Source organism: Hypanus sabinus, chromosome 20 (assembly GCF_030144855.1).
Source record: "Hypanus sabinus isolate sHypSab1 chromosome 20, sHypSab1.hap1, whole genome shotgun sequence".
Taxonomy (NCBI): domain Eukaryota; kingdom Metazoa; phylum Chordata; class Chondrichthyes; order Myliobatiformes; family Dasyatidae; genus Hypanus; species Hypanus sabinus.
The window spans coordinates 31,634,507-31,662,011 of NC_082725.1; the positions used below are offsets into that span (position 1 = coordinate 31,634,507).

The following is a 27,505-nucleotide window of genomic DNA, read 5'->3' on the forward strand; positions in this document are numbered from 1 at the left end:
TTCAGCTGAAAAGCATTTCCACCATGAATCACTCCACTCATTATGATCTTCACTAATGGAAAACCTTCAAAGCATTATGGAAAGGTAGAACTTTAAAAAAATCAACAGCAAGTATAATATCATATATTAAATGATAAATTTGTAACATTTGAATTCTGCCCTACTTTCAATAACATAGCAGCATCAATCTCAAAGACATGTTCAGTATCACAGACATACCTTATTCTCTAAATCATTCATTTTTCCTCTTTTAGCTTTGTAACATGTTTCTTAAAATATCCAAGGCCTTGAACGTCCATCAATGATCCATTTTAAAAAAGTAATGATACAAAGGAACAATCTAGGACTGTAATATAAATTTTGCCATCAGGCCAAAGCAGTCCATACACTGGCCTGCCATCGGGGCTTGGAAATAGTTTGCCACTCCTTCATTGTCACCAGGTCTAAATGCTGGAGCTCCCTCCACACTACACTGTGAGAAGATTTCCCAAGGACTAAGGTGGGTCACCATCTCTCACAGATGGTTATTGACTGGCAGTGCTTTCCAATACTTAATCATATTTAATGTTTAAAAAACCTTCTAGACTTCCCCTAAACTTGAAACTTTGTTGTTTTTGGAATTAGGGAAGCAAACCAAAATCCTATCCACACCCTCTGTCTCTCACAGTATCACTTTTGCCTTCCAACATGAATCCATTGTACAGTTCCATGATGTAAGGAGTTTCTAATTTTATTTATTTTCTAATTTTTATTTAGAATTCACGCCTGAAACCTATACCTTTCAACATCTCTAGATTAGCACTAAGCAGCATCTTTGTTGTATTCTTCCCACACAAACCGGAGATAACATTTATGAACAAGGCAAAGTACATATGGCTCATGTAACTAAACTTTAAACAAATAGGTTAAAAATTTCCACCGGAAAAGTCATTAATTTCCAAAATATTTCCTTTACAAAACTATACCATGAAATCTTCATAAAATATCTTTAAAAAGAGAGAAAAGAACCCAAAGTATTTCAGTATAATTGTCATAATTTGCTTTCAAGAAAATTAAAGATTGTAAACAAAATGTTAAGCATCAACTTTGAGTTGGTAATCCATCACAGAAGTCTGGTAAACTAATCCTACTTTATTCTTGTGCCAACCTAAACAGAAACACACATGAGTTGCCTCCCTGTAATTCACTACTAAATCTACATTTACTATGGACTTTTTTCTTCCAATTTTTTCAATTGATACAGGAGCTTTAATTCCATTATACATATTTCATTTAAAAAATAAATCTACAACACCAGTTTTAAACTTTCCTGTTTAAAGTTCAGAAGTATCAGAGCAAATGCTCAGGGCATAAAAAGAAATATCAGACTTCTGAAAGGAATATTAGTTATAAAGTGTTCCAATATGTAATTAAATTTGAAATTATACTTTTTACCTTGTGGGAAACTGAGCTTCAAAAATGTATATATAATCACAGTTAAAAAGGGGTGCTGGTCCAATGTTGGATGACAAAAAAATAAACCGATCTTATTAGTACAGTATTTGTATGTAGGTCTATTGTATCCTAATTCATATTTAGCTTGGCTTCATTTATGCAGCATCCAGCATATCTTGTGGCATCTAGCATATCTTGAATGTACCAGAGCTTTCAAAGGATACTTAGTGCTTGGAGAATCCTCTGCTGCTTCACACGATACTAAAATATTGCGGAGATCATGCAAATCTCAATTTGCATTTTAGTAGCACAAGGACAGGCAGTCAGCTTAATGATGTCACTTCATTTGATAGATGATGATGAGATTGATAGATACAAAGGCTACTTTCACAAGCCTATCCTTCAACGTGTATTGTAAACACTGACTAATTATACAGCCATTGTATCGATAATTCACATCTAATTTAGTAACTTAGCTCCTTCAAAATTCTTAACCTCTTTAGCTTAAATAAAGCAGCAGCTTTTAAAAGCACATAACATTTGAACACAGCTTCATATTAACCTGTAAATTTTGTAAATTATGAATCAAACAATCATTTGTACAGCAAATTTAGGAGTCATCTACCCTGTACAATCTATGCAGTTTAAAAGCAGAGAGGGCAAAACCAAAATGTACCAAATTCTCACCATTAACTACACTTGGCTTTATCAACAGAATACCCTAGTTCTGTCTGCCTGTGAAATGAAGCAATGCATTGAAAATTGCCACTTCCGGCTGTTACCAACTTAACTGAACTTCAGACTTTCGGTGGAGCACTCCTAATAAATGGGCAGGTAATCACAAAAGATTTGGAAATGAAGAAATAGAATCTTAGTATGAATTTATTCCAACATTATCTTTGCCACCTCATAGTACTATTTAAAGACACTGGTGCACATGTTAAATATTTCAATACATGCACCCAGGATGAATGAATACATCTGTGGAAATTTACCAGACTTACAATGTCATCAATGATTTGGACCTGGGTGTCAAATAAACACCCCACCCTGTACTGAAAAATGCCTCCGGGCACTGCTTCTGAGAGAGGAAGAAACCACCCACCATATTCATGGACGATGTGCCTCACTCCCATCAGAGGGGAGGCGACATAGCATCCATGCAGGACCACCAGACTCAAGAACAATTCCCATCCCCAAGCAGTAAGGCAGATCAACAACCCCACCCGCTAACCCATCCTCCACACCCTTCCTGATCACTACTTTATCTCTTCCTATCAGCCACTTTACAAACAAACACTCCTGCTGCGTCTAGTGTCATTTTATGGACATACTATCAATCTATGTACATTACATAAGCGACCTTGTGTATATTTATTGTACCTTTTAATTAGTGTTCTTTACCTTATTTTTTTTCTTTGTACTGCATCAGACCCAGAATAACAATAATTTTTTTCTCCTTTACACTTGTCGACTGGAAATGACATTAAACAGTCTAGAGAGTGATCCAGGGGGCCAAGGGAATTTGGGGGGGGGGGAGAACTTGGTTTGATTAGGGATCATGGAGAAGGAAAATAATATTGGAGCTTGTGTAGTGGAGAAGAGAGAAATCTCTAATCTCAAAGTTAGTACTGCAGTACAGAAGAAGAAAATATTGGAGAAGAGAATCACAATATGCCTAAGTATTTCTGTCAGAGCCAAGGACCAGAAGCAATGTAGAGATAGACGGCAACACTGAGAGGAACAGCCAGTCATGGTGACTGAAAATGAGAAGCCCTCTCTGACTATATTTCCAATGGTTGTTAATATTAAGGCTTGGAATTAGGGTGGGAAGGGTGAAAAATGAGAAACAGTGTCATAGAGGAACGTATCTGTACACGGTGAGCTGCAGGCTTTATTTCAACACAACAAGATAATTGTTGCAGATAAGCCAAGTACAGTGCAGGCAGTAATAATGGACACTCCTGCAACGTAACACGTCCCACAGATAGGAAAGTGCTGATTAAAACCGCATTCTTTGGAGAGATACAAGGACTTCGTGGCCATGTCACAGGGCAGATAAAAATCAAACATTCTGCAATAAAAGTTGAAAGGCAGACATGGGGTAGACAGAGCAGGGGGTGGTGTGGTAAATTTACTCTCCTAAAGGTACTAGTGGATCACTGTAGTTTTATTTCAGTAAAGGTAAGCTCCTAGTCATCATTAGTAATAACAGCATTTTATAACACTGTTTATTTAATAAATTTAAAAAGAGTCTGGTTTGCTAGTCCACCAACAAAATCTCCTCGCACTTCTTTAGTGTCCTTTTTGAAGACCATCATACATGATCAATGAGTTACCCATCTAAGTCCTATGAAGGCAACTCAAGAAGCTGGACTCATTGACTGAGGGTGGGAATGCCAGCTGGTGAACTGCAGCTCCTTCACCATCTTTGGGACCACTCAGTGGACTGAGCTTGCACACTATGTGTGTTACCATGGTTGTCATGCTTTATGCAATCTCCATAAATGTGGTAATGCACACATTGCTGAACCCTATGGGGAACTTGAATCAATTCTCATTTAGTTGGTTACCAGTAATGCCTGAGGAGAAGGAATTTTATGTGCATTTTGCAGGTCCATATGCAGGAACTCGTATTTGGAATATTTTCCCAGTTACTCCAGCCAAATGCCAAGAAAGTAATCTAGGCCTACCATATAAATCCAGTTTTGATACCAATTAAGACAAAATAACTTCATGTAAAAATAATAAACACAATAGATTCTGCAAATGCTGGAAATCCAGACTGATCACCAGTTTCGATGAAGGGCCTCGGCCTGAACCATCAATGGTTAATTCTCCTCCCTAGCTGCTGCCTGAGCCCCTCCACCATTTTGCTCATGGAAAAATAACAATTGATGACAGAACATCCTTAAAATTGCCTGTAGCCAGTATTCATGAGTGCAAGGGAGAAAAATCTAATTTTAATTACTGTACACATTCCTCGCTTTTCCTTATGATTCTCATTTTTCCATCTCAGCATTGCCTTTCTGCCACTTAATATACCAAACCAGTTCAGGTGTAATATCTTCTTTTAAACAAAATCAAAATGGTAGGTGATATCCAAGAATCTAAGCAAAGACATTGTTTAAAATCTGTCAATTGCCATTTCCCAGAAACCAAATTTAACCAATCCCTGACTGCTCAGGGATTACACTTTTCCATATTTAAGGACGGAGTTTTTTTTACACAAAAATACTAGTTTACAGAGTTCTCTTATCACATGGTGATAGCTGTCCAACAGTTTTAAACTAGTGCTAAAGATCCAAAATCCTGAAGCCTCCAATTCAGCTTTAAATCTGGTTTTGTTGCATTATGAAGATGTCACATTAATTTTGAAGTCATGTTCACAGAACGTCAGGTTTCACAGGCTGCATCTCTGACGGGGTACCGAGTCTCCACGCAACAGAGGTCGCCGGAGATTTTGTAGCTCGTGTAGCTTGTATCGCCCGATGAGCCAGAACTCCGAATACCACACTGGCGATGTAAGCGATGATTAACATCACAGCAAAGATGGAAACAGCAACTTCAGTGCCGAGTATGGCGCATTTCACCGAGCTGTATCCGTGTCGATTGTAGAGCGACTCTCTCTGTTTGCACACGTCGGTGGCATTAATTTTAAAAATGAAGTGAAGATACAACGCCACGCCTATGAGGTAAGCCACTGCTGCGAGAGCCTTTACCACACATTCCATGATCAGGAAGGATGGGTATTTGCTGTGCAGTGCAGAGGACCTGTTGTATTGCAATATACATTCGACGACAAGGAAAGCCACCGAGAAGGCAAGCAGCAGAATGCTAAGACCTACTGCACAGTACACAGTGGTTGACTTCATCGTGTTGTACTGTACATCTAGTTGACCGATCTGCTGTATTTCATGATTTAGAAATCCGCTGTTGGCATAACCCATGTTGTAATAATAGGCACTTCCGAAGCCTCCGATACTAGCGAAGCCTGCAGAAGCACTTTGGGTGGCTGCGGCACAGATCAGTACCACCAGGTTGAGAATGATTTCAAGCATCTGCAGCAATCCTGCAACAACCAGATTAAGGAAGCTGTTAATGGGAAATGCAGCTAACACTGCTCCAGAACCAGTAGAGGACATCATAAAGGACCAGTGAGACTTTTATAGATTGATTCATTTAATAATCTAAATTGGAGCTATTAAAGTTCTTAGTTGTAAATATTAGCAGACTTTCAATTGAAAGTTGAAAGAAAAATGTAAATGCCGTAATTCTGAAATAAAAACAGAAAATGCTGGAAAAAAACTCAAGTCATACATTATCTGTAGAAAGAGAAACAATTTCTCTTTCCATCGATGCCACCTATCCTGGTGGGTTTTTGCATACATTGTTTTAATTTCAAATTTTCAATATGATTTTAATAGGTAAATGTATAGTTTAACAGTACACCACTTAGTACCTGAATTGTATGTTTTCATGCATAATTAGTACTTCCAATACTTCAATAAATCTGTTACTTATGTACAAATGTACTGCGTATGTTAATCAAAATGGCTTCTTTGTTCTGTTAAAAGTAGGAATGCTTCTTTGTTATTATAAGTGTTTTCTCTCGCAGTTGTTTAGCTTTAGAATTGCCGATAATGGGGATTGTATTCATTTGTTAACCCATGAGTGGTCCCAGGTGCGAGGACGTGGCGGTCAGAGGAACGCGACAGGGGGTGGAATGGTTCGATGGTTGAGTTCCAATGATGTGCACTAAACTGACTGAACTCTGATAAGTTTGACGCATTTTACTTTATTTTCTTTTCCTTCATATATACTGTATTGTTAGTACTCATTTAGTAAAATCTATAAAGTACATTCCATAACGGTATCTAGTGTGAGTTTGATATTGTGTGTGCGATGCGGCATTAACTTGATTCCCACAGCACCTGCGTATACAGGGGTGGGGGGGGGGGGGTTGGAGAGCGGCTGGACTTTTTCCCCTAGACATCTACCAGCCTGTTGGGCAAGTGTTACACTTGCTCTGTCCATCTCCGCACTACTGCCTGCGCGATTCCACAGCCCCTGAAAATCCAATCCGGGACGAGCACCCCACAAATGTAACAAATGAATCGGTCCTCCAAACTCCCACCAACTTGTGGGGGCACAATGCTCTCTTCAGGGTCTCGTGGCGTGTCTGCCTGTGTCTGAGCAAACCCGCTATTTTATCCCCCGCTGAGGGGGTATCACCTGTCCATCAAACTTCACCACTTCCAGTTGTCTCAGCAGGAGTGTTAACGAACAGTTCATGTTCAAAGCAAATGTCCGTGGCAGTATCAGTGCAGACGCCAAAATACTGAATTATGTGTGTGTGTCTCTCTCCCTCATTAGCATTTTGGATGGCTTGCTCTTATCTCTCTCTTATTTGCAGCATTCGTTCTGCAGCTCTGCTTGGCTTCACACGTAACAATATAAAGATTTTACTAAAACTAAATGAGTACTAACAATACAGTATATATGAAGGAAAAGAAAATAAAGTAAAAGGCGCCAAGCTTATCAGAGGTCAGTCAGTTTAGTGCACATCGTTGGAGCTCAACCATCGAACCATTCGACCCCTCGTCGCGTTCCTCCGACCTCCACGTCCTCGCACCGGGACCACTCTGGCGGTCAACCGAGTGGTGCAGCGCACGTCCACCTTCCTCAGCGTCTTCTTCCCGACTCCCCGAAAAGACTGCGAAAACCCCACTCTATCCAGCTCCCAGATCCACCAGACAAAATAACATTTAACCCCTTTGGTTAACAAATGAATACAATCCCTGTTATCAGCAATTCTAAAGCTAAACTGCGAGACAAAGATAAAAAAAAAGACAAAGACAAAAAATAAAACACTTATCATAACAAAGAAGCATTCCTACTTTTAACAAAACAAAGAAGCCATTTTGATTAACATACGCAGTACATTGTACACTTAGATCACCTAATTAGTGCAACTGGTTGCATTTCTGCTTAATTACGATTAGAAAGGAATAGTTTACATAATTTACTAGTTTATTTAACGGTCTTTAATGTGAGGCATTGAATGCAGGAGTGTGAACCAGCAGAACTAAATTGCAGATGCTTGAAATCCAAAAATGCTACAAGTCCTTGTGATTAAGATTGAGCTAGTACTCTCAGGAACAACCATAGATCTCTTTCTCACACTCGAAGCACGGAAATGAAAGAGCAATGAGTGTGGATTATTCACTTTAAACACTACCTTCCCCCTGGGCAAACACACTTTGTTACTGGTGAATTAACTTCTACCACTTATTTTATAAGGCAATAAACTTGACAGATTACTTAGCACGAGTCACGCCTTTTCCAGACACAAACCTCTCCTTGTATCCACCCCTCTAACAGAGAAACTGGGTGGCTCAATGGATCAGAATTAAGCAAAGGGCTTGAAATACAGGGGTCCCAATCCACTCCTGGGAGTAATCAAAGATGAGCTCTCCAGGGACCACATGATCCAATTTTGTTCTTTAATACTACAATAGGACTGCTAATTGAGAAGACATCAAATCATGCTCAGATCACATGAGATATAGGTGAGTGTGCTTATAAGTGATCAGTCAAATTTACAAGCAAAGTGAACTGAATCAGAGAAGGTCATCATTATGTGTTATTTATTTATTTTGAGAGACAACACAGAACAGGCTCTTCTGGCCCAATGAGCCACACTAGCCAGTAACTCACCCACTTAACACCAGCCTAACCACAAGACAATTTACTATGACCTATTAACTGGTACTTTTGGAATGTGGACAGAAAACAGAGCACCCGGAGGAAACTCACGTGCTCATGGACAGAACGTACAAACTTCTTGCAGACACTGCCAGAATTGAACTCCAACCTCCGAACTTCTTGATGCCCCGAGCTGTAATAAGGTCATTCTAACTGCTTAGTTGCCATGGTGCCCTTGCAAACTTCTTACAGGCAACGGTGGGAATCGAAACCTGATTGGGAAAGCGATTGCGTGGACCACTGTGAGAATGTGCTGCCCCCAGACTGTGTAATAGATTAGGTGTCATCTTAATAAGATAGTATTACAAAGTTACACAATCAAATTTCTAAGCCCTTAGTGAATTCCATTTTCCTCCATTATCAGCAAAATGTTTTAGGTTGCTGCAGGGGATTAAGTAACAATTTTAAATAAAGCAGAAGCTGTAAAAGTCATAGCAGAAATTCAAAAGCTCCACCACACAACACACTGTGGCACAGTTACTCTATTTATACATTCAGAGAATGGAAGAAGTTACGAAGCTACATTAATAAAGTTTTAACTTCATTTATGTTGCATTAATTTAGATTAGAAGAAGCTACAACCTAAATGAATGTAGCAAATACAAAGTTGAAAGTTCAGAATTCCACTTTGATCAGGAAATTCATCTAAAGTATGATAAACTACAAAGTAATCTTTACTTAGCTGAAGGGATTTAAAAAGGGGAACAATACAAATCGAAAGGTCTTCAAATTGCTTATTCTTACTTTTAGACAATCTGGGAAGGATTTAGAAGGGGGAGGGGGCACTAGAATAAATGATAACATGAAGGAAAATAAGTTATGATTCAGTATCACACAAGTGATAGACAACCTATTCTAGGTAATGTTTCCCTTCTGCAATTTAAAAGCCAGAGCAATATAATTGATTATTTTTCTTCTGGCACTTTGCAAGTACAATAGACATCTTGTGAGTGTGAAACATGAGATTGATATTTTGGAAAGCTTCATTGTGGAGGCGGATCCCATGATGTTGAGTAATGAAAACACATTCCATTAAGAGTCTGGAATGCAAACTGCACCACAACACTAATACACAAAAGTGTCATCCTATGCATTCCACTCCATCATAAACCCTTTAGTTGCAGCAGCAATGGTATGAGTAAAGGGATTTAGAGATTGAATTTCATCATTGATTTTGTTAACTCTGTACTATATTAGCAGCTTCAACCAAATTTTAAATGAAATTTGAAAGCCATGTGCAGCTACTACTGTGCAAGCGATCAAGAACAAATTTCCTCCCATTAGACTTTAGTCTTTCTCACGACAGAAGTGCCAAACAGCTGGGAAACTGAACCACGACCGAGTTCAGGAAGCACAGCAGCCCACAACTTTTGTCTGACACTTTCTCTCTATGCCGGCTTCAGCCTAAACTGCAGCGTGCATCAAACAATTCTTGAAGGAGCTGCTGGAAGAAACACATTAATTCCTCTCCCTTTCTGCCTTTGGGAGACAAATATGCCGGGGGCAGATTCTTTGCCAAATCATCACCAACCTATTTTTAGCAGTCCAGTTTTGGAGAAGAGCAGCACCCATGTCAATGTTTCTTAGTGATAAACTCCAAATGTTAAAATCTGTATCATGAGATTTGACTGATAACTTGAGTTTGAAAGAAGCCTTAATGGCTTGACTCACATGACCAAGTTTTATTTCAGTGTGCATTCTGAAGATTTAAATATTAAATGTGCTTGTAATTTGTTTTGAGAAGTATCTGATGTTCTTTCTCAAGCTTCTCAAAGCAAATGTAGAAATTATTGAAAATTATTGCTTTCAGACGCTCTAGAGGTCCCCATAATCTTCAGATAAATTTCAGTTTACCCAAAAAAATTACAAATGCCGTAATAAAATATTGCCAAGAGATTCTTATTCAGAGTAGATATTAGAATGCGGAAAATGTGATTTAAGTGATCTTGATCTGGAATAACTATTGGTGCCAGATGGGGTGGACTGAGTATCTCGAAAACTGCTGATCTCTTGGGATTTTCACACACAATTGTCTCCAGAGCAGGGTTTCTCAATTGGCATTCAGTGAGAGGTTGCTAGGAGTTCTATGAGAGGTCATGGTTAAAAAAAATAAACTTTTTTTTGACATTGTGCAACGTGATGCTAGTGGGCAGTGACCGAGCAACCGGTTAGCAATCTCCTGAGAGGTCTCTCAGCCCAGTATGGCAGTGCACAGTAGAACCATGTTTATTTGGTTGAGTCCATTCTCAGTTTTTGACATGAGATAGTTGGTGAGGCTGTATTGCACAGACGGGAGGGACAGTAGGCTGATGAGTGTGTAGTGTGCTTTTCGAGCATTAAAAGGACTCGCCTAACTTGGGCTGTGACGGCAGCCTCTGCTTCCTGAATTACCTCCCCCAACTTCCCCTTGTGCACCACTGACAGACATATGGGAGCGAACAAACTCCAATGGTGTAGTAGGGAATTGGAGGTAAATTTTCATTCTGAAGACAATCCAATGTGGCAATTTTTGAAGAGGAGATGTGAGATGGAAGAGAAGAATTCCAATCCTCAGCCTACAGACAATTAAAGTGAGGTTAATGATGAAGAATTACAGTGTTCCGAGTCATTTCACTGTGCGAGAGCCATAATGGACACAAAAAAGTCCATCTTTACGGTGAAAGCTACTTACCAATGGGTTTTACATGGACTAGTGATCCTGTTCCATTGTGTCTAGTCTGTGGCATATACAACTTACAAATGCAGAAATGTCTCCAGCACTTAACAAATCACAGTCACATGACATGTAAAAGTGCTGTTTATTTTTAAACGGCTATTGGAATCTCAGAACAAACAGAGTAAAACCTTTGTTAATAAAGGCTCAGGAAGCAAGTTACCTAGTAGCATAACTTATTACCCAGAAAAGGAAAAGTCACTCAGTTGGTGAGAACCTAATACTGCCAGCATGTAAAATTATAGTGGGTAAAATACTAGGTTAAGACAGAGTACAAGAAATTGAAAAGGTTTCACTCTCAGACAGTATGGTAAGTAGACATACTGATGACATGTCGCATGATGCTGAAGAGGTTTTGTGTGATAAAATGAAAAACAACAGATTCTCTATCCAGGTTGATGAGTCGACAGGTTTCACCAATATATGTCATGTTTTAGCATTTGTAAGATTCGTAAATGATGGTGAAATTCAAGAAAACTTTTTTCCTTTGCAAAGAGCTTCCCAAAACAAGAAAAGCCTAAGATATATTTAATATTTATCTTCATTTCTGGAAATAAAGGGGCTCTCTTGGAAGAACTTTGTTAGCATCTGTACCGATGGTGCCCTAGCAATGGTTTTGTTTCTCTTGTGAAAAAGAAAACCCTGACATTGTCACAACACACTGCTTTCCTCACAGAGAGGGGCTGATGTCAAAACTCTTGCAGATGAAATGGAAAAAGTTCTGGATGGTACTACAAAAATGGTTAACTTTATTAAACAAAGACCAGTTCATTTGAGAATGTTTTAAAAAACTGTGAAAACCTAGACAAAGAGAACACTAATCTCCTGTTATATACAGAAATCTGATAGTTTAGCAGAAGAAGAGTTCTTAACACCGTGCTTGAGCTGAAAAGCAAATTGCAGGAGTACTTACAAGAAAATAGGTGGCCAGATTTTGCTGACAGCTTTGAAGATGAAGAATGGCTGTAGAAACTAGCCTACTTAGCAGACACTTTTCATCATATGAACTACGGTAGTTGAACAAGTCTCTGCAAGGCCCTGGAGAAAATGTTTTGACTTGAAGTGACAAGATTCTTGGAATTAAAATGAAACTGAATCTTTGGAAAAATCATTTTACAAAAGGAAATCTTGAAATGTTTTCACAGCTGCTTCTGCTTGAGAATGAGGAAGGATATCCGAAAGTCTCAAATTTTATTGAAAACCACCTGGAAGAATTGCAGAACAAAATTGAACAGTACTTTTCCTCCCTTTCAACATGTGTATGACTAGGAGAGGAACCCTTTCTCTGCTCAGCCTGAGAACTTGACTTTGAGGGATAAGGAAGAACTTTGTGATTCACAGTCTGATCGTGCACGCAAGATGAAATTTACAGACCTGCCCCTGGACAAGTTCAGGATTTCTGTGAAAGAAAAGTATCCTGCCATTTGTAGGAAAGCAATGATCATTTTGCTGCAGTTTTCAACTTCTTGCATGTGTGAGCAAGCTTTTTCTTGTTTAACAAACATCAAGGGCAAGGATAGAAATCATCTCAGTTCAATTGAAGGTGAAATCCATTTATGTTTATCTCAAGTTCAACCCAGTATTGAGTATTTGTGCAGCAAAAAAAAACAAGCACAGGTTTCACATGCTAGGCCTATATTGGAGTCTGATTATGTCACTTAGTAAGAAAATGTTTTTTCAAAACCTTGCATAAAATTGTGTCTTGGGCTATATTTTTATTCATATTGCTTTGGCTTATGGTTTTTATTAAATTTTGTCAATAAATTTTCATGTTGTAAATTGCATTAATTAAAATCAATTTACAAACTTTATTTAAATTAAATCTACTGAACCTACCTTTGGAAAAATTAAATCCCATTTTGGCTTAAGCCAGTTATTTAACAGAAATTTATTATGTTTGCCTTATGTTTTTTATGCAGGGATTCCCCAAGACTTGATAATTATTTCAAGGCTCCTCCAGGACAAAAAGGTTGAGAAAGGCTGCTCTAGAATGGTGCAATAAAAAAAAATACAGTAAGTGGTAGTTCTGTGGGCAAAAATGCCTTGCTAATGAGAGAGGTCAGAGGAGAATGGCCAGACTGGTTCAAGCTGACAGGAAGGCGACAGTGACTCAAACAACCACATGTTACAACAGTGATGTACAGAAGAGCATCTCTGAACCCACAACATTGAACCTTGAACTGGTTGGTCTACAGCAGCAGAAGACCATGACCATACAGGTGGTACCTAATAAAGTGGCTACTGAATGTAAATTCAGAAATATGTGCATTTGCCCAGTGCTCAAATATCATGCCAACAAACCTCTAGGAACCTATCTAACACTAAACCAACATGGACCATGACATTTGGCTATTCCCCATTCATGTCCCGAGTTTTTCCAACTGGTTGCTTAGGAGGCTCATTAACCAAAGTCAGAGTTTTAAGATAATCAACATGGTCAATGGATCAGATGATTTTTAAAAATGCGGGAATATGCTGCACGGAAGAATGATTGAAGTTGTATCAAAAGTAACTGCCAAAAGGAATATTTTACAAATCTGTGGGAAAAGTACAGGAGATGAGACAAGTTCGAAGAGTATCTCAAGCAACTTTTGTTGACGCAATAGGCAAATTAGTGTCCTTCTGCACGTCAGGATATAATGACTATAGGCCCAGAAACCAGGGAGCTAAATGTGACCTCATTCTATTCCTTTAATAGTAACAATTTAAAAAAAAATTCCATTCACTAACTGACTCCACTACTTTATAATTTCCTGTCAGAGTCACCTTATGTGCAGACATTACTATGCCTAAAGTCACTTTATGGACATTAATCAATCTATGTATATAAGTTATCATATTATTTATATTTATTGTATTTTTATTACTGTGTTCTTTATGTGTGTGTGTGTGTGTGTGTGTGTTTAAATGCCTTGGATCTAGAGTAATAATTCTTTTGTTCTCTATTACACTTGTGTACTGGAAATGACATTTGACATTCTTGATTCTTGCTGAAAAGTATCACTGTAAGACTTGTCAACACCCTTCCTCCAATCCTGACCTCATCATGGGCACTAAGCCATGATGAGGTCAAAGCCAGTTCATTCACGTTTCTGCTCCTCTTAATTTTTTTCTTGATGTCCATCCCTTCCTCTTCCTCACTCATTGCTCCCAATCACCCAATCACTAGCAACAGTTCAGAACTTCTTTCTGCTTCTGATGTCTTCCTGGTGAGACACCTTCCAGTAACTTCTGTTCTATAAGCCCTATGAGCTTGAAAATAGTATATATACTGTTATCTTGTTAGATCTCCTCATGCTGTTGTCCAGTATTTTTCTACTCAAGCAACAGAATTCTAAAATTTAATCAAGAATTCTGTTTGTCGATCTAGTAAAATCTCTCACGTTTGCCACTAATAAATTTTGCAAATGTATCCATTTTTCTAAAACTAATTTACAATTTGCTTCTGAAAGCTGTTTTCTTTGGTGATGGTTAGAAGACAGAGTGGGAAAGGCAGTGTAGGTGTGGGTTTCTCTGCAAAGAGGATAGGTAAAGTACCAGAGTAGACTTTTCACACTCTTTCTGGCCAACATTGATCAAAATAGTTCATAAGCTTCCCATCAAAATAGACAATCATCATCCACTGAGTCCGAGGTCTATTAATCATGGTTACTTCTTACAAGTTAGCTCTCAATGAAGAAATACGTAGAATGTTGCAACAATTGAGAAACTATCAGATTCTTCAGATGAAAGATTCTATATTCTTTCATTAATGTATCAAAGTTCAATATAACATCATCATGCACCATTGTCAGAGACAGCAGATTTATTAACAATTGAAAGAGGAAAAAGAGTTTTAAAGTTGCTTCCATTATCAATTAAGAAAAAAGCGTTGCTGACAATTAACTGCCCAAGAAACAAATGAGCACTACTGTCCTTCCTCTGTACCAAACGGTGGCATTTTCCTCAAAGTATGGTTACCAGTATTACAAAGCAAAATATTATAAAATTAATAACAGAGCATTCCTTGTGTTTGCATTGTCATAATATATTTGGACTTGGATTTAGGTTTACGGTGTTCCACAAACTAATCTGGTCATAAATCTATACTTCATATTTCGCAAGCTACCACTTTCCTACACGAACACAAAAAATGATATAGTAAAAGACTTATTAATGCAAGTCAGTGACATTATACATACCTCTTCTGGAGCATAAATATGAGCACTTTGTCCCAAAGGACTCTTTGGGTGGAGAGTTAGCTTGTGAAACAGCACTATAAAAGGGAGGTGCTGAAGAAGACGGTATACTGTCTGGTTGAGATGGTGTTCCTCTTGTAGTTGGTGGTCTGGAGTACGTTTCTTCCACTGAATCTCGTGAATGTCTACAGAAGCAAAAATTATTTCAAATTCATCAAATGTTGATCCATTCCAAAGAAAATATTCAAACTAAACAACCCCCTCTCAAGTAATCATTGACCCCCTGAGATTTCACATTGTTCTCCTTAATTCTTTATATTCTGCTTATTCTTTCATTCCAAAATATATAAATTAAAACTAGATATCAAAGGGAAAATAGAAAAATATCTATATCTCTAGCTAGATATACGATAACACGTTTGCATGGAATTGCATGAATTCTCACACACTAAAAATATAAATTAATTGCTTATCACAATTAAACAAAAACAACAAAAAAAGAACCTTTTACTGGAAGGATATGGCTCTCTTGAAGGTTTGCTTTGGTGATTGTCTCTTGGGTCTTCCCTGCTACGTCTACCAGAATGGCTATTTTCAGGATGGGGCCTGTCCCTGGGTCTTCTCTCTCGATGTGGGTTATTCGAAGAATGGCTTCCATCAGAATTTCTTGGAACTTTACTGGGATAGGACATTTTGTAGCTTCATTTGCCTTCAGCTCTACTCATGAGATCTATAGTTGAAAGTATAAGTGTCAAAAACTATGCAATAGGGAGAAGCTTACTTCATTATAAAATCATTAAGTGTTTTAGCATTTTTATACAAAGATTACAACAAAATATTACTGGTCAAATTGTTTCCCAGAAAAGGTTAGTTATTCCCTATTCCGAAGAATGATAGGAATACTTCTATTACTGGAAGAGTGACAAAATAAACCACAATTGTTTACAAATACCAAAGCTGTCATCCATTTGCAAATATTTTGTCACCACACAAGGAGACATCATCAGAATGCTGTTCATTTGTGGGGTGTCCTCCAAATGCTTGGCCTTTATATAATTAATCAGCTGATTGATCGTCAATACGAAAACTCAATTGTGACGAAGGGATGGGGTCTCGTCACTGATTGGTTTGTGGTGGACACCATTTGTTGTAGTCTGGAATTTTGCCCACATTGGCTTATGTAGACCTTGATCCTATTTATGTCTTTTTATAGAATTGCTTGCAAAGAAACCATGCTTCTAGGAATTCCCTTACATGCCATGTGTTTGCTTGCAGCATGACTTTCACTAATACCCAGTCAAATTTGTGCCCCTCTTGATCTTCGTGGGTAGAGACTAGGGAGAGTTGGCTATGCTGCTTCACAACCAGTTGATGTTCTTGGATCCTTTGAATAGTTTTCTCCTAGTCTGGCCGACATAATATTTGCTGCAGTCCCCGCATTGGGTTTTGTAGACCTCACTGGTCTTGTCCAATAGCTTGGTTTGATCTTTTGCTCTGCAGAGAACTCTCCTCAATGTTGCTGTTGGTTTATGTGTGACTGAAATTCTATGTTCTTGGAGCAGTAAGACTGTCCTTTCTAAGATATTTCAAATGTCTGGAAGGACAACCCATTTGGTCGCTTCTCGGTTGATGCATTGTCGACCTCATAGACATCTTCTTATGAAGTTATGTGGGTATCTGTTTCATCCAAATACTTTGAAGGAATGTTTCTTCCCTTTATCCTTCTGTTCTGTCATGCGGCAGTGTGTCTTTGCTCTTCGGAATAAAGTTTTGATACAGCTCTTCTTGTGTGACCTGTGTGGGTTCGTTATGATAAACGGATGTTTCCAAAGCGTCACGTGTGTTTCTACTGAATGTCCAAGCATGCCAGTTCCCTGTTTCTGTTTCCACTGTGAACTTAATATGATTTAACATATTGCAAACTGCCATGTAGACCTTGATCCTATTTATAAGCCAATGTGGCCAAAATTCTAGACCACAACACAAAGAGTTCACCACGCAACCAATCAGTGATGAGACCCCCTCCCTACGTCACAATTGAGTTTCCTTATTGATGACCAATCAGTTGGCTGATAAAGGGCCAAGCATTCGGAGGACACACCACAAAATGAACAACACACTGATGAAGTCTCCTCGTATGCAAATTTGCAAATGAATTGCCAAGATCGGAGAACAACTCAACCCAACCACCAACCATCCGAGCTATACAGCTTCCGAATTATTTCCACCATACAATATATCAAAGCAACTGAGCCATGTCAGCAATTATGTAGAGCCATATACAAGAAACATTTTATTTGCAAAATAATCAATAAAATATTTTTTTCCAATGAATTATGTCTGGAATGTTAACAAAGTTAATATGTGCAAGTCAGTTGCAAAATAATTACCTCCACACTCATAGGCAGACAATAATAAAAATCAATGTCTAAGTTAGCCTCAGCATTGCATTAAAAATCCCATGGCACTATTTCAAAGAACAGCGAAGTTATTACAGACTAATAATCATCACACAATCAACATCTAGTAGAAAATAAAATGCCATTATTCCTCAGTGGGTCAAACAGTATCTGTATTCCTGAAACGTTACAGTAGTACTTTCTTGTTTCAGTTCATTGTTTGTTGTGTGAACAATGCAAACACTAGAAGGTTGAGAGAGAAATTGATAACATTGAAAGGTCTTTTGATAAGGGTTGAGAGGTGATTTGATAAAAGTGGATAAAATTATGACCGCTATAGAGTGCATAACTAGAGGAAAGAGTATTCAAGAATTGTATGCACAGATTTAAGGCTTTGGCTAAGGATTTTTTTGTTAAAAAGCACAACTTTTGCATCTCATAAGGGGAGGAAATAGTTTTGATTTAAAGAAGGGGAGAAGACAGATACTGATGGAAAAATACTTTCCAGGAACATGGTGGTGGAGGAAGGCACTGAAAGAAAACACGATTGTTCCTCGAGAAGTTGGCATATTGTCTATGGGCTAATTGGCTGTGCCAATCTTTATACAATCCATATAATTAATGCACATCATGACTTGGTTTCTATTTCAATTTGCAAATTGAAGCCCTTTTGCAAAACAAGTTGAAGCATGATAAAACTCAACACAAAAACAAATTATTTAGCCAAGAGTTTTTTTGCGAAGTTAATGCTTTACAAAGAGTCCACTACTGAAGCTAATTTCTGTGGGTCACTAGACGAGGCAAGAAACAGGCTACTGTTGATAATAAGTTAAGACACAATATGACACACTGAAGATACACTGTAAACCCTGACGACGATAGTCCTTCTTGCCAGCAGAGATATCCTAATGACATTTTTTTGTGTCACCACCTCAACATAAGGGGCCAGATTCAGATTAGTTTGTCATATATACAAGGTACAATGAGGCTCACAAGGTTTACAGTGCATACCGAAACAATAAACACAACGAACTCCGCAAGACAGCAGAATTGCGCGAAGGTTGTAATGCAGTATGAAGCAGCGCAAAGTAAATGTTAATGTGGAAAGACAAAACAGGTATATCTGCGGCCAAAAGTAGTTCAGTCGAAAGGAAGAAACTGCAGTTAAAACTGAAGATATATTTGTGGTAGGTGGAGATTTAGAGCGCGCCGCCGGCCCGCAGGTTGCTTCACAGGTGAACGACAGGAGCTGGATCCAAAATACGGATGAGGCCGGTGCTCCGGCGCTGGCGGAGACTCACAAAGGGAAAGGACGTGCCGCGGCTTCCTACACCGTCGCCCGGCCAACCTCCGTCGAAATTGTTCACTAAATAGGCACAAGGACAAGAAAAGATATTTACCCAAACTCGGCTCGGCGGCGTTGACTTTAGACTGAAGACCGAAACCAACTAGAGTGCAAGGTGAAAGGGCGGGCGGGGCAACCGGTCCATCAGGTTCCTGAACCTTGGAGCTGAGCCTAGTTTCAGGAACTATAATAAAACAGCAAACGACTCTTCGCAACGCACACAAAAATGCTGGTAGAACTCAGAATCTATGCAAAAAAGTACAATCGACGTTTCGGGCCGAAACCGTTCGGTAGGACTTCCTCAAGACTGAAACCAACAATGTTTGTTTTGAAGAACGGATGCATCCCCATATAATTCCTCCCCACCCCAAGTTTAATGATATACCCAGCGAACAATAAAAACATTCTTTCTCCCCTTAAAGTTGCCGGCTTTCATCGGCCTGAAAACTGTTGCGATAAGTGGGTACGTATGGGATGGAAAGGGGTTAGGGGGTCTTGCAAAGCCGATATCATGGGTCAGGGAATATTTGCTGACTGTAAAGGCTTAATATTTGTTTTCCAAAAAGAAAGCCATTGAAGATAAATCTCGGAGTGGAACTAGTTTGTAATTGTACTTGTAAGAGGTTATCTAAAAAGGAGTAAACATTTATTTTGCATATTACATATCCAAAATTACATTTATAGGCCATCTAAAGCTCATTAATATTCACAATAGTTTTATCTCACTTTATGAAATTTGTGAGTTCTACTTCGATGATGGCAGATCTTAAGAAACCTGTATTTAATTCACAACCACAGTTTGTAATAGTTTGAGACTCCAGATTGAATTCAACAACTTCAAATAACAAACCTTTCCAGTTTCTGTCTAAATTGTCCCGTTCTGATTAAATGTCTTGTGCACATATTAGTTCAGTGTTTCTCTTCACACCAGCTGAGAATTTTGAGCATTTTGTTCTCTTTCAAGTACAGCCTTTCACATTTTACAGTGCCAGACTGTGTTCTCCTTTTCCACCAATTTCCCTCCCCCCTCTCCCTTGCCCCTTTCGCCCTTGTCTTCTCGCCCGTCTTCTCTCCTCTGTCTCACCCCATTTCTCACCCATCTCACCCTTTCCCTCTCCCCCTCACTTCTCTGCTATCTCTCCCCATTTCTTCCCCTCTCCCCCTCTTTACCCCCTGTTCCCATTCCCCCTAAGAATACCTTCCAATAACTTATCCAGGGATGTCAGGCTCACCGGGCCTATAATTTCTTGGTTTCTTCAAGGAACCTCTCTAAAACAAGAGAACAACATTACTTATCTTCAAGTTCTTCTGCACCTCACCTGTGACTAAAGGTGTTTTAAATCACTCAGCTGAGGACCCTTGAATTTCTGCACTGGACTTCCACAAGATCTGAGTGAACACATTGTCAACGCTAAGGGATTTGCATAAAGACAGCAAGCACCCCCTCCTCTGTAATCCCTATATGGTCCATGCTGCTGTTTTGCAGCACTTCTTCAGAGGATGTGTTCATCTTCCAAATAAATACAGATGTAAAAAGTCTACTTAAGATTTCCTCCATCTATTTCCACTCCATGCATATACCAATGCTCTGATCTTCAAGAGGACCAATTTTGTCCCTTGCTGTCCTTTTGTTCGTTATATATATGCTGACACCCTTGGGATTGTCCTTCACCTTGTCTGATAGAACAACCTAGTCCTCATTTCCTTTGTAACTATTCTCTTGCATTTCTTGTACTCCTCAAGTACACCACCCACAGCTCCAATCTGCGAATTAAATTTGCCAACGACACTACATTGATTGGCCTTACCTCAAACAATAACGAGGTGGCCTACCGGGAAGAAGTCATCACCCTGACACAGTGGTGTCAAGAAAACAACCTCTCCCTCAATGTCGTAAAAAACCAAGGAGCTGGCTGAGAATTACAGGAGGAATGGAGGCAAGCTAACCCCTATTGACATCAATGGAGCTGGGTTTGAGAGGGTAAACAGGTTCAACACCCACATCACCGAGGGCCTCTCGTGGTCTGCACACACCAGCTGTGGGGTGAAAAAGACACAGCAGCACCTCTTTCACCTCAGACGGTTGAGGAAGTTTGGTATGGGCCCCCAATTCCTAAGAATTTTCTACAGAAGCACAATTGAGAATATCCTGACTGGCTGCATCATTGCCTGTCATGGGAACTGTACTTCCCTTAATCTCAGGACTCTGCAGAGAGTGGTGCGGACTGCCCAGTGCATCTGTAGTTGTAAACTTCTCATGATTCAGGACGTTTACAAGGACAGGTATGTAAAAAGGGCCCGCAGGATCATTGGGGACCCAAGTCACCCCAACCACAATCTATTCCAGCTGCTACCATCCAGGAAGTGGTACCTCGGCATAAAAGCCAGGACTAACAGGCTCCTGGGCAGCTTCTTCCACCAGGCCATCAGACTGAAGAACTCACGCTGATGTAAGTGTACTCTATATTACATTGACTGTTCTATTTATTATAAATTACTATGATTGCGCATTTAGATGGAGACGTAACGTAAAGATTTTTACTCATCATGTATGTGAAGGCTGTAAGAAATAAAGTCAATTCAATTCAATTCATTTTTTCCTTGCTTCTTATACCTGCTATACAGCTTCTTCTTCTTAATCAGGACCTCAATATCTCTGGAAACAAAGGTTCTCTAAACTTGTCAGCCTTGCTCTTTATTCTGACAGGAACATGCCAACTCTGTACTCTCAACCAGACCTATCTTTCTCCATGATTTTCTTGAAACTAACAACATAATGGTCACTAGACCCGAAGTGTCCCCTACACATCTTTCTGTCACCTGCCTTGCCTCGTTCTCCAACGGGGAAGATGGTGCCACAGTAGAGTAGCACCTAGTATGATCCTATTACACCTCCGGATTTTCCAAATTTCAGAGTTCATTTCTGGTGCTGTCTGCAAGGAGTCATGTACATCCTTCCTGTGGGATGCATGGGTTTTCCCCAAGTGCTCCAATTTCCTCCCAGGATAATTGGGCATTGTAATTTGTCCCTTGATTAGGTCAGGGTTAATCAGGACTGGAAGGGCCTACTCTGTGTTGTATCACTAAATAAAGTAACTAAATACTAGGAGATCCAGTATTGCATCCTCTCTAGTTCGGACCTCTATATTGACGAAGGAAACTTCTGAACTCCTTTGGCCCACTCTATCCCATCAACCCTTTTACGATATGAGAGTCCCAGTCAATATGTGGAAAGTTAAAATCACCTACTGTCACAGCCTCATTTTTCTTGCAACTGTCTGCTTTCACTCCATTCTCTGCACACCCATGTGCTCATCTAAGAGCTTCTTATATACCTCCATATGCATCTACCATATTTACACCATTAACACCCATGGCAGTGCATTCCCACTCTGTGTCTGTGTGTGTGTGTGGGGGGGGGGGGGGAAATCTTCCCTCACACATCTCCTTTGAATGTTCACCCTCTCACCTTAAATGCATGCCCTCTAGTATTAGAACTTTTCACCCTGGGAAAAAGATGCTGGCTGCCCATCTGTGCCTCTCATAACCTCTTAAACTTCCAACAGGTTTCCCTCAGCCTCCGCTGCTCCAGAGAAAATAACTCTTTTTTTTAAAATACTCTCTTCATAGAACATGTCCTCTTATCCAGGTAGCATCTTAGTTATTCTCATCAGCACCCTCACCAAGGCCTTCACATCTTTCTTACAATAATTCAGCCGCAGCAGAACTAATGTTTTATAAAGCTTTATCATAACATCCTGACTCTTGAACTTAATGCCTCAGATAATAAAGACAGTGATGCCATGACTATGCTATTTATCAGTGCAACACTTTTTGCGAGATATGATCTTGAACACCCAAGATTACCTTTATACATAAAACTGTAGTTTTGTCCCTTTGCAAATATCATTCCACTCTTTAAGAAGGGAGAGGGGCAAAAGACATTAAACTATAGGCCTGTAGCCTGACCTAAGTGGTTGTGAAGATGTTGCAGTCCATTATTAAGGATGAGGCTTCAGGGTACTCAAAGGCACATGATAAAATAGGCCAAAGTCAGCATGGTTTCCTTAAGGAGAAATCCTGTCTGTTGGAATTCATTGAGGAAACAATGGGCAGAAAGGCAAAGGACAGTATGTGCATGTTGTTTACTTGGATTTTCAGAAGGCCTTTAACAAGGTGCCACACATGAGGCTGCTAAACAAGATAAGAGGCCGTGGTACTACAGGAAAGATACCAGCATGGATAGAAGATTAGCTAACTTCTGGGAGGCAAAGCTGGTCCCCAGCCTGGTCTTCTAGTCCATGCCAGTCTGGCCTTCTGCCTAGTCCAATCTAAAAGTACCTAGATGAGAGTCCCCTATAGCCTTCCCTTTCATGTACATCTCTTAAATGCTACAATTAGACCCATTTCTACCACTTCTGCTGATAGCTTGTTCTGCGATGGTTATTCGCATCATGGGCTAGTGAGCTTCATGTTTTCCCAAGTTTGATTTCTAAGCACAGCCGTTGCCATTTGTAAGATCAAACAATTGTTTACCTTCTGGTCATAAACAGAAGCCAGTCTTTAGTTCTTAAAATGTAAATAGCAAGCTTGAAGTTAAAAACACTGCTTTGTATGTAGCAGATGCTCAATCTGTAGACATAGGATGTAGTTCAACAAAGGGCAACAAAGAGGTGGTTGCCGGAGACAGAGGAGAGGCTACGAGATTACATTGAGTCAGTGGACTGGGCCATGCTCAAGGACTCATCGGTGATTCTGAATGAATGCACTATGGTTGTCACAGACCATATTAAAACAGTTGTAGACAAGTGCAATTATGAAGAAAGCATGGCAGCACCTCTACTTTCTTAGAAGTTTGCAAAAATCAGAATCAGGTTTATTATCATCGGCATGTGACGTGAAGTTTGTTAAATTAGCAGCAGCAGTTCAATGCAATACATAATATTGAAGAAGAAAACAATTAAAATAATATAAATAAATAAGTAAATCTATACAGTATACCCATATTGAATAGATTAAAAATCATGTAAAAACAGAAATACTATATTTTTAAAAAAGTGAGGTAGTAGCCAAGGGTTCAATGTCCATTTAGAAATCGAATGGCAGAGAACAAGAATCTGTTCCTGAATCACTGAGTGTGTAACTTTAGGCTTCTGTACCTCCTACCTGATGGTAACAGTAAGAAAAGGGCATGCCCTGGGTGCTGGAGGTCCTTAATATGGATGCTGCATTTCTGAGACACTGCTCCTTGAAGATGTCCTGGGTACTTTGTAGGCTAGTAACCAAGATGGAGCTGACTAAATTTATAACCCTCTGCATCTTCTTTCGTTCCTGTGCAGTAGCCCCTCCGCCCCACCCCGTACCAGGCAGTGATGCAGCCTGTCAGAATGCCGTGGAGCACATCTATAGAAGTTTTTGAGTATATTTGTTGACATACCAAATCTCTTCAAGCTCCTAATAAAGTATAGCCACTGTCTTGCCTTTATAACTGCATCAATATGTTGGGACCAGTTTAGATCCTCAGAGATTTTGGCACCCAGGAAGTTGAAACTGCTCACTCTCTCCACTTCTGATTCCTTTATGAGGATTGGTATGTGTTCCTTCATCTTACCCATCCAGAAGTCCACTATCAGCTCTTTGGCATGACATCTAAAACTTTTAACAAGCTTCTTATAGAATTTTCATGGAGAGTATAGTGACTGGCTGTGTGACAGCCTATTGTGGAAACGTCAATGCCCTTAAACGGAAAATCCTATATAGAGTACTGGATACAGCCCACTCCATTATGAGCAAAGGTTTCCCCACCATTGAGCACATCTGCATGAAATGCTTTCACAGGAAAGCAGTATCCATAATCAGGGACCCTCACCACCCAGGACGTTGTCTCTTCTTGCTGCTGCCATCAGGAAAAGGGTACAGGAGCTTTGGAACTCACACCACCACATTCAGTACAGTTACTACCCTTCAATGATCCGGTTCTTGAACTAAAGGGGAAATCTTCACTCATCTTCACTTGTCCCATCATGGAAATGTTCCCACAACCTATGGACTTACTTTCAAGGACTCTTCATCATATTATCTTGATATATCTATCTATCTATCTATTTATTTATTCTTGTTACTTATTTCTTTTTGTATTTTCAGTCTTTTGCACACTAGTTGAATGCTCAAGTCGGTGCAGTCTTTCATCAATTCTGTTATGGTTTATCAATTTATTGAGTTTGCCCAGAAGACAATGAATCTCAGGATTGTATAAGGTGACTTATATGTTTTTTGATAATAAATTTACTTTGAATTTTGCTTGAGGTGTTTGTCAGTGCATATCATGCTGTGATAAAGACACTTTAAAGTTTGGGTTTTTTCCTTTTTCAGGGTATCAATATGATCTGCTTGTCTCAACAAAGATGCATTGATGATCATGTTACTTATAACGCTATGGAGACATTTGTTCACACCCAAAGTATTTCAACTTTTGTATTCGTGTTTGACCATCTGTATGTGTAGGTTATCAAAAGTTGATGTACTTTGAGTTCGGTATTTTACTGCCCAGTCTCCTTTGTGTGTGTCTGTGCTGACTAAAGACTCAAGTTTCCATGTGATTCATCCAATACAGAATCTGGCAGCAGAGCAGATTAACAGATACAATAATAATTTCATGGGGATAGGTGAACATCAGCAGCTTCCTTCAGAAGGATTGACTCAATGTACTCTATGAATCTGTGCAGACTGTGAGTGGCCCACATTCGGTGCAAATGTGTTCTGTGTCCAGAAGCAAACATGTACTGAGTCCGTGCGGTGTTGATTGGCTGTTCTGTTACTCCAAGGTGCTTAAAGATATCCTGTTACAACAATGGAGCATTTTTCAGAAACTTCAACCCCGTAATCCTCTCAAAAACAATATGGAGGCATAAACCAAATAGAAACAAATTACTCAGAGAGAAATAGATTTGGCTGTTCAAGTCAGTGGTTTTTGATTTACAGTTTTTCTTCCTTATCTGTTTTTGTTTGATCTGGCTGTGCAGATAGAAACGTTATGGCAATTGAGATTTTACCAAGGGCAATTGGACACAAGCCAAGTCAATGTAAGAGGAATGGAAGTGGCAATCAGTCTAGAGCTTTTCTCAGTGGGAGCAGAATAATTTCCTATATTTAAAACTGGCTCAGAAATAGGAAACAAGAGAGGGTGGGGTTGAAGGTTGTTTATCGCGCTGGAGGTTGGTTATTAGTGATATGCTTTGTGGTTGGTTTTGGTACCTTTGTTACTAATACATAAGCTCTGGATGTAAAGGAACAAGTTTGTTAAGGAAGCAGGCTGAGAAGTCTCAACGCGGGCAAGTGTGAGGTGATGCCCTTTGGAAAATGAAACCAGTGTAGGAGTGGTAGGGCCCTAAGGAGGGTCATGTAACACAGGGGGACCAAGGAATACAAGTGCATAGTTTGTTGAAAATGGTGTCACAGGTGCCAGGGTGGTGAAAAGGGCATTTAGCACGCTGGCCTTCATCGACCAGGGCTTGAAGGACATTGCCAGGACAAGAGGGCCTGAGTTATAGGGAGACTGTGGCCGGGCTTTGTTTTTATTCCTTGACAAATGAGGGGGTGACCTTACAGAAATGTTTAAAATGAATAGAGGCACAAATAAGGTGGATAATAATTATCTTTTTCTCAGGATAACGAGAGACCATAGCTGAATGGAATGAATTTAGGGCGAAAAGATAAAGAGTTAAAAGAGATTTGAGAGATGTGTTCACTAGCTACCGAGGAAGGTAAAACACTTACGAGGCATTCGGTTTGGTTCCTGGAGGGGCGGGGCTCAGAGGGATATGACCTAAAGGCAGGAAATTGGGACCAGCGGGCTGGGGTGTTGGCGTTGACTCCTTAGGCGGAGGGGCTCTATGACTGTACCACGTGCAATGCAATGTAAACGCAATTTAATCTTAAACCTCTCCTCCCACGTCCACCACTCCCTAACGTGGGTCACACTGGCGTTGCAACGCGAAACACGGCCTCTGGAGCGGGCCAGAAACTTCCCGTGGCCACCCCCTGGCAGGTTATTAGCCCAATCAGGGCGAGAGGGCCGGCGACACGCTTCCCGGTTATTGCTGCCAATCACTTTCACAGGGAGTATGCCTGTCACGGCCCAGAGGCTCCGCCGCTACCTCACTGCCTGGTTATTCACGCTAACTTCAGGAGCGTACTGTGAGCGCAGGGAATCGGAGGGTTGCGGACAGCAGCGGGAGCACAGCTACCTGGGTGGGTGTAAAACTACTTTGCCCAGTGTCTTATTGCTTGTTGACCTTTTCTCATTTTTCATCGCGAGGTTTGCTTCATTCTGCTTTCAGGTTAAAGTTATTGATCGCAGTAGGTTTGCTCAGTGTTTTTCTTTCTTAAAATCACAAGTAATTTCAATAGGCACTGTTTTTATGCATGATTCGGTTAAAATCAAACTTCTGTGAATTCTCTGGATCATAGTGCCTTCAAAGTTAATGCAATTAAAGTACTTGGGTTTAATGCAATTAAATCTAAGAGTTTATTGTTAGCCTTTAGTTATTGAGTTTGCCTCTTTCATCAAACTTTGAAAGTCTGGGTGTTGTGTAAGAGTGTCCTCTAAGCTAAGTTTCTGGAAGAAAATGAATCCCCCCCCCCCCAGGAGTTTTATCTCATGAGTGTT

The 27,505-nt window shown here is 39.7% G+C and overlaps 2 protein-coding genes across 6 annotated transcripts in view; one reads left to right on the forward strand and one right to left on the reverse strand.

Annotated features, from left to right (window-relative positions):
* LOC132378404 (MARVEL domain-containing protein 3-like) overlaps positions 1-26,727 on the reverse strand; it is a 37,436-nt gene extending 10,709 nt beyond the window's left edge. Inside the window, exons 1-4 of one of the 4 annotated variants that reach the window (XM_059945302.1) lie at positions 18,893-19,023; positions 15,598-15,823; positions 15,097-15,278; positions 4,689-5,506 (exon numbers count right to left, since the gene is read on the reverse strand). In XM_059945302.1, coding sequence (XP_059801285.1) covers positions 4,821-5,506; positions 15,097-15,278; positions 15,598-15,785 — 1,056 coding nt within the window. In that variant the 5' untranslated portion in view covers positions 15,786-15,823; positions 18,893-19,023 and the 3' untranslated portion in view covers positions 4,689-4,820. Of the gene's footprint in view, positions 1-4,688; positions 5,507-15,096; positions 15,279-15,597; positions 15,824-18,503; positions 18,859-18,892; positions 19,037-26,613 lie in introns of those variants that run through there. The other 3 variants (XM_059945301.1, XM_059945299.1, XM_059945300.1) reach the window with 3 other exon arrangements.
* The window catches only part of LOC132378403 (leukocyte elastase inhibitor-like), a 29,369-nt gene continuing 21,023 nt past the window's right edge, over positions 19,160-27,505 (forward strand). The window contains exon 1 of one of the 2 annotated variants that reach the window (XM_059945297.1): positions 19,160-19,300. Coding sequence is in view for 1 of the 2 variants with exons in the window: in XM_059945296.1 (XP_059801279.1) it covers positions 26,730-27,087 (358 nt within the window). In the remaining variant the exon portion in view is untranslated. Of the gene's footprint in view, positions 19,301-26,728; positions 27,088-27,505 lie in introns of those variants that run through there. The other variant, XM_059945296.1, reaches the window with a different exon arrangement.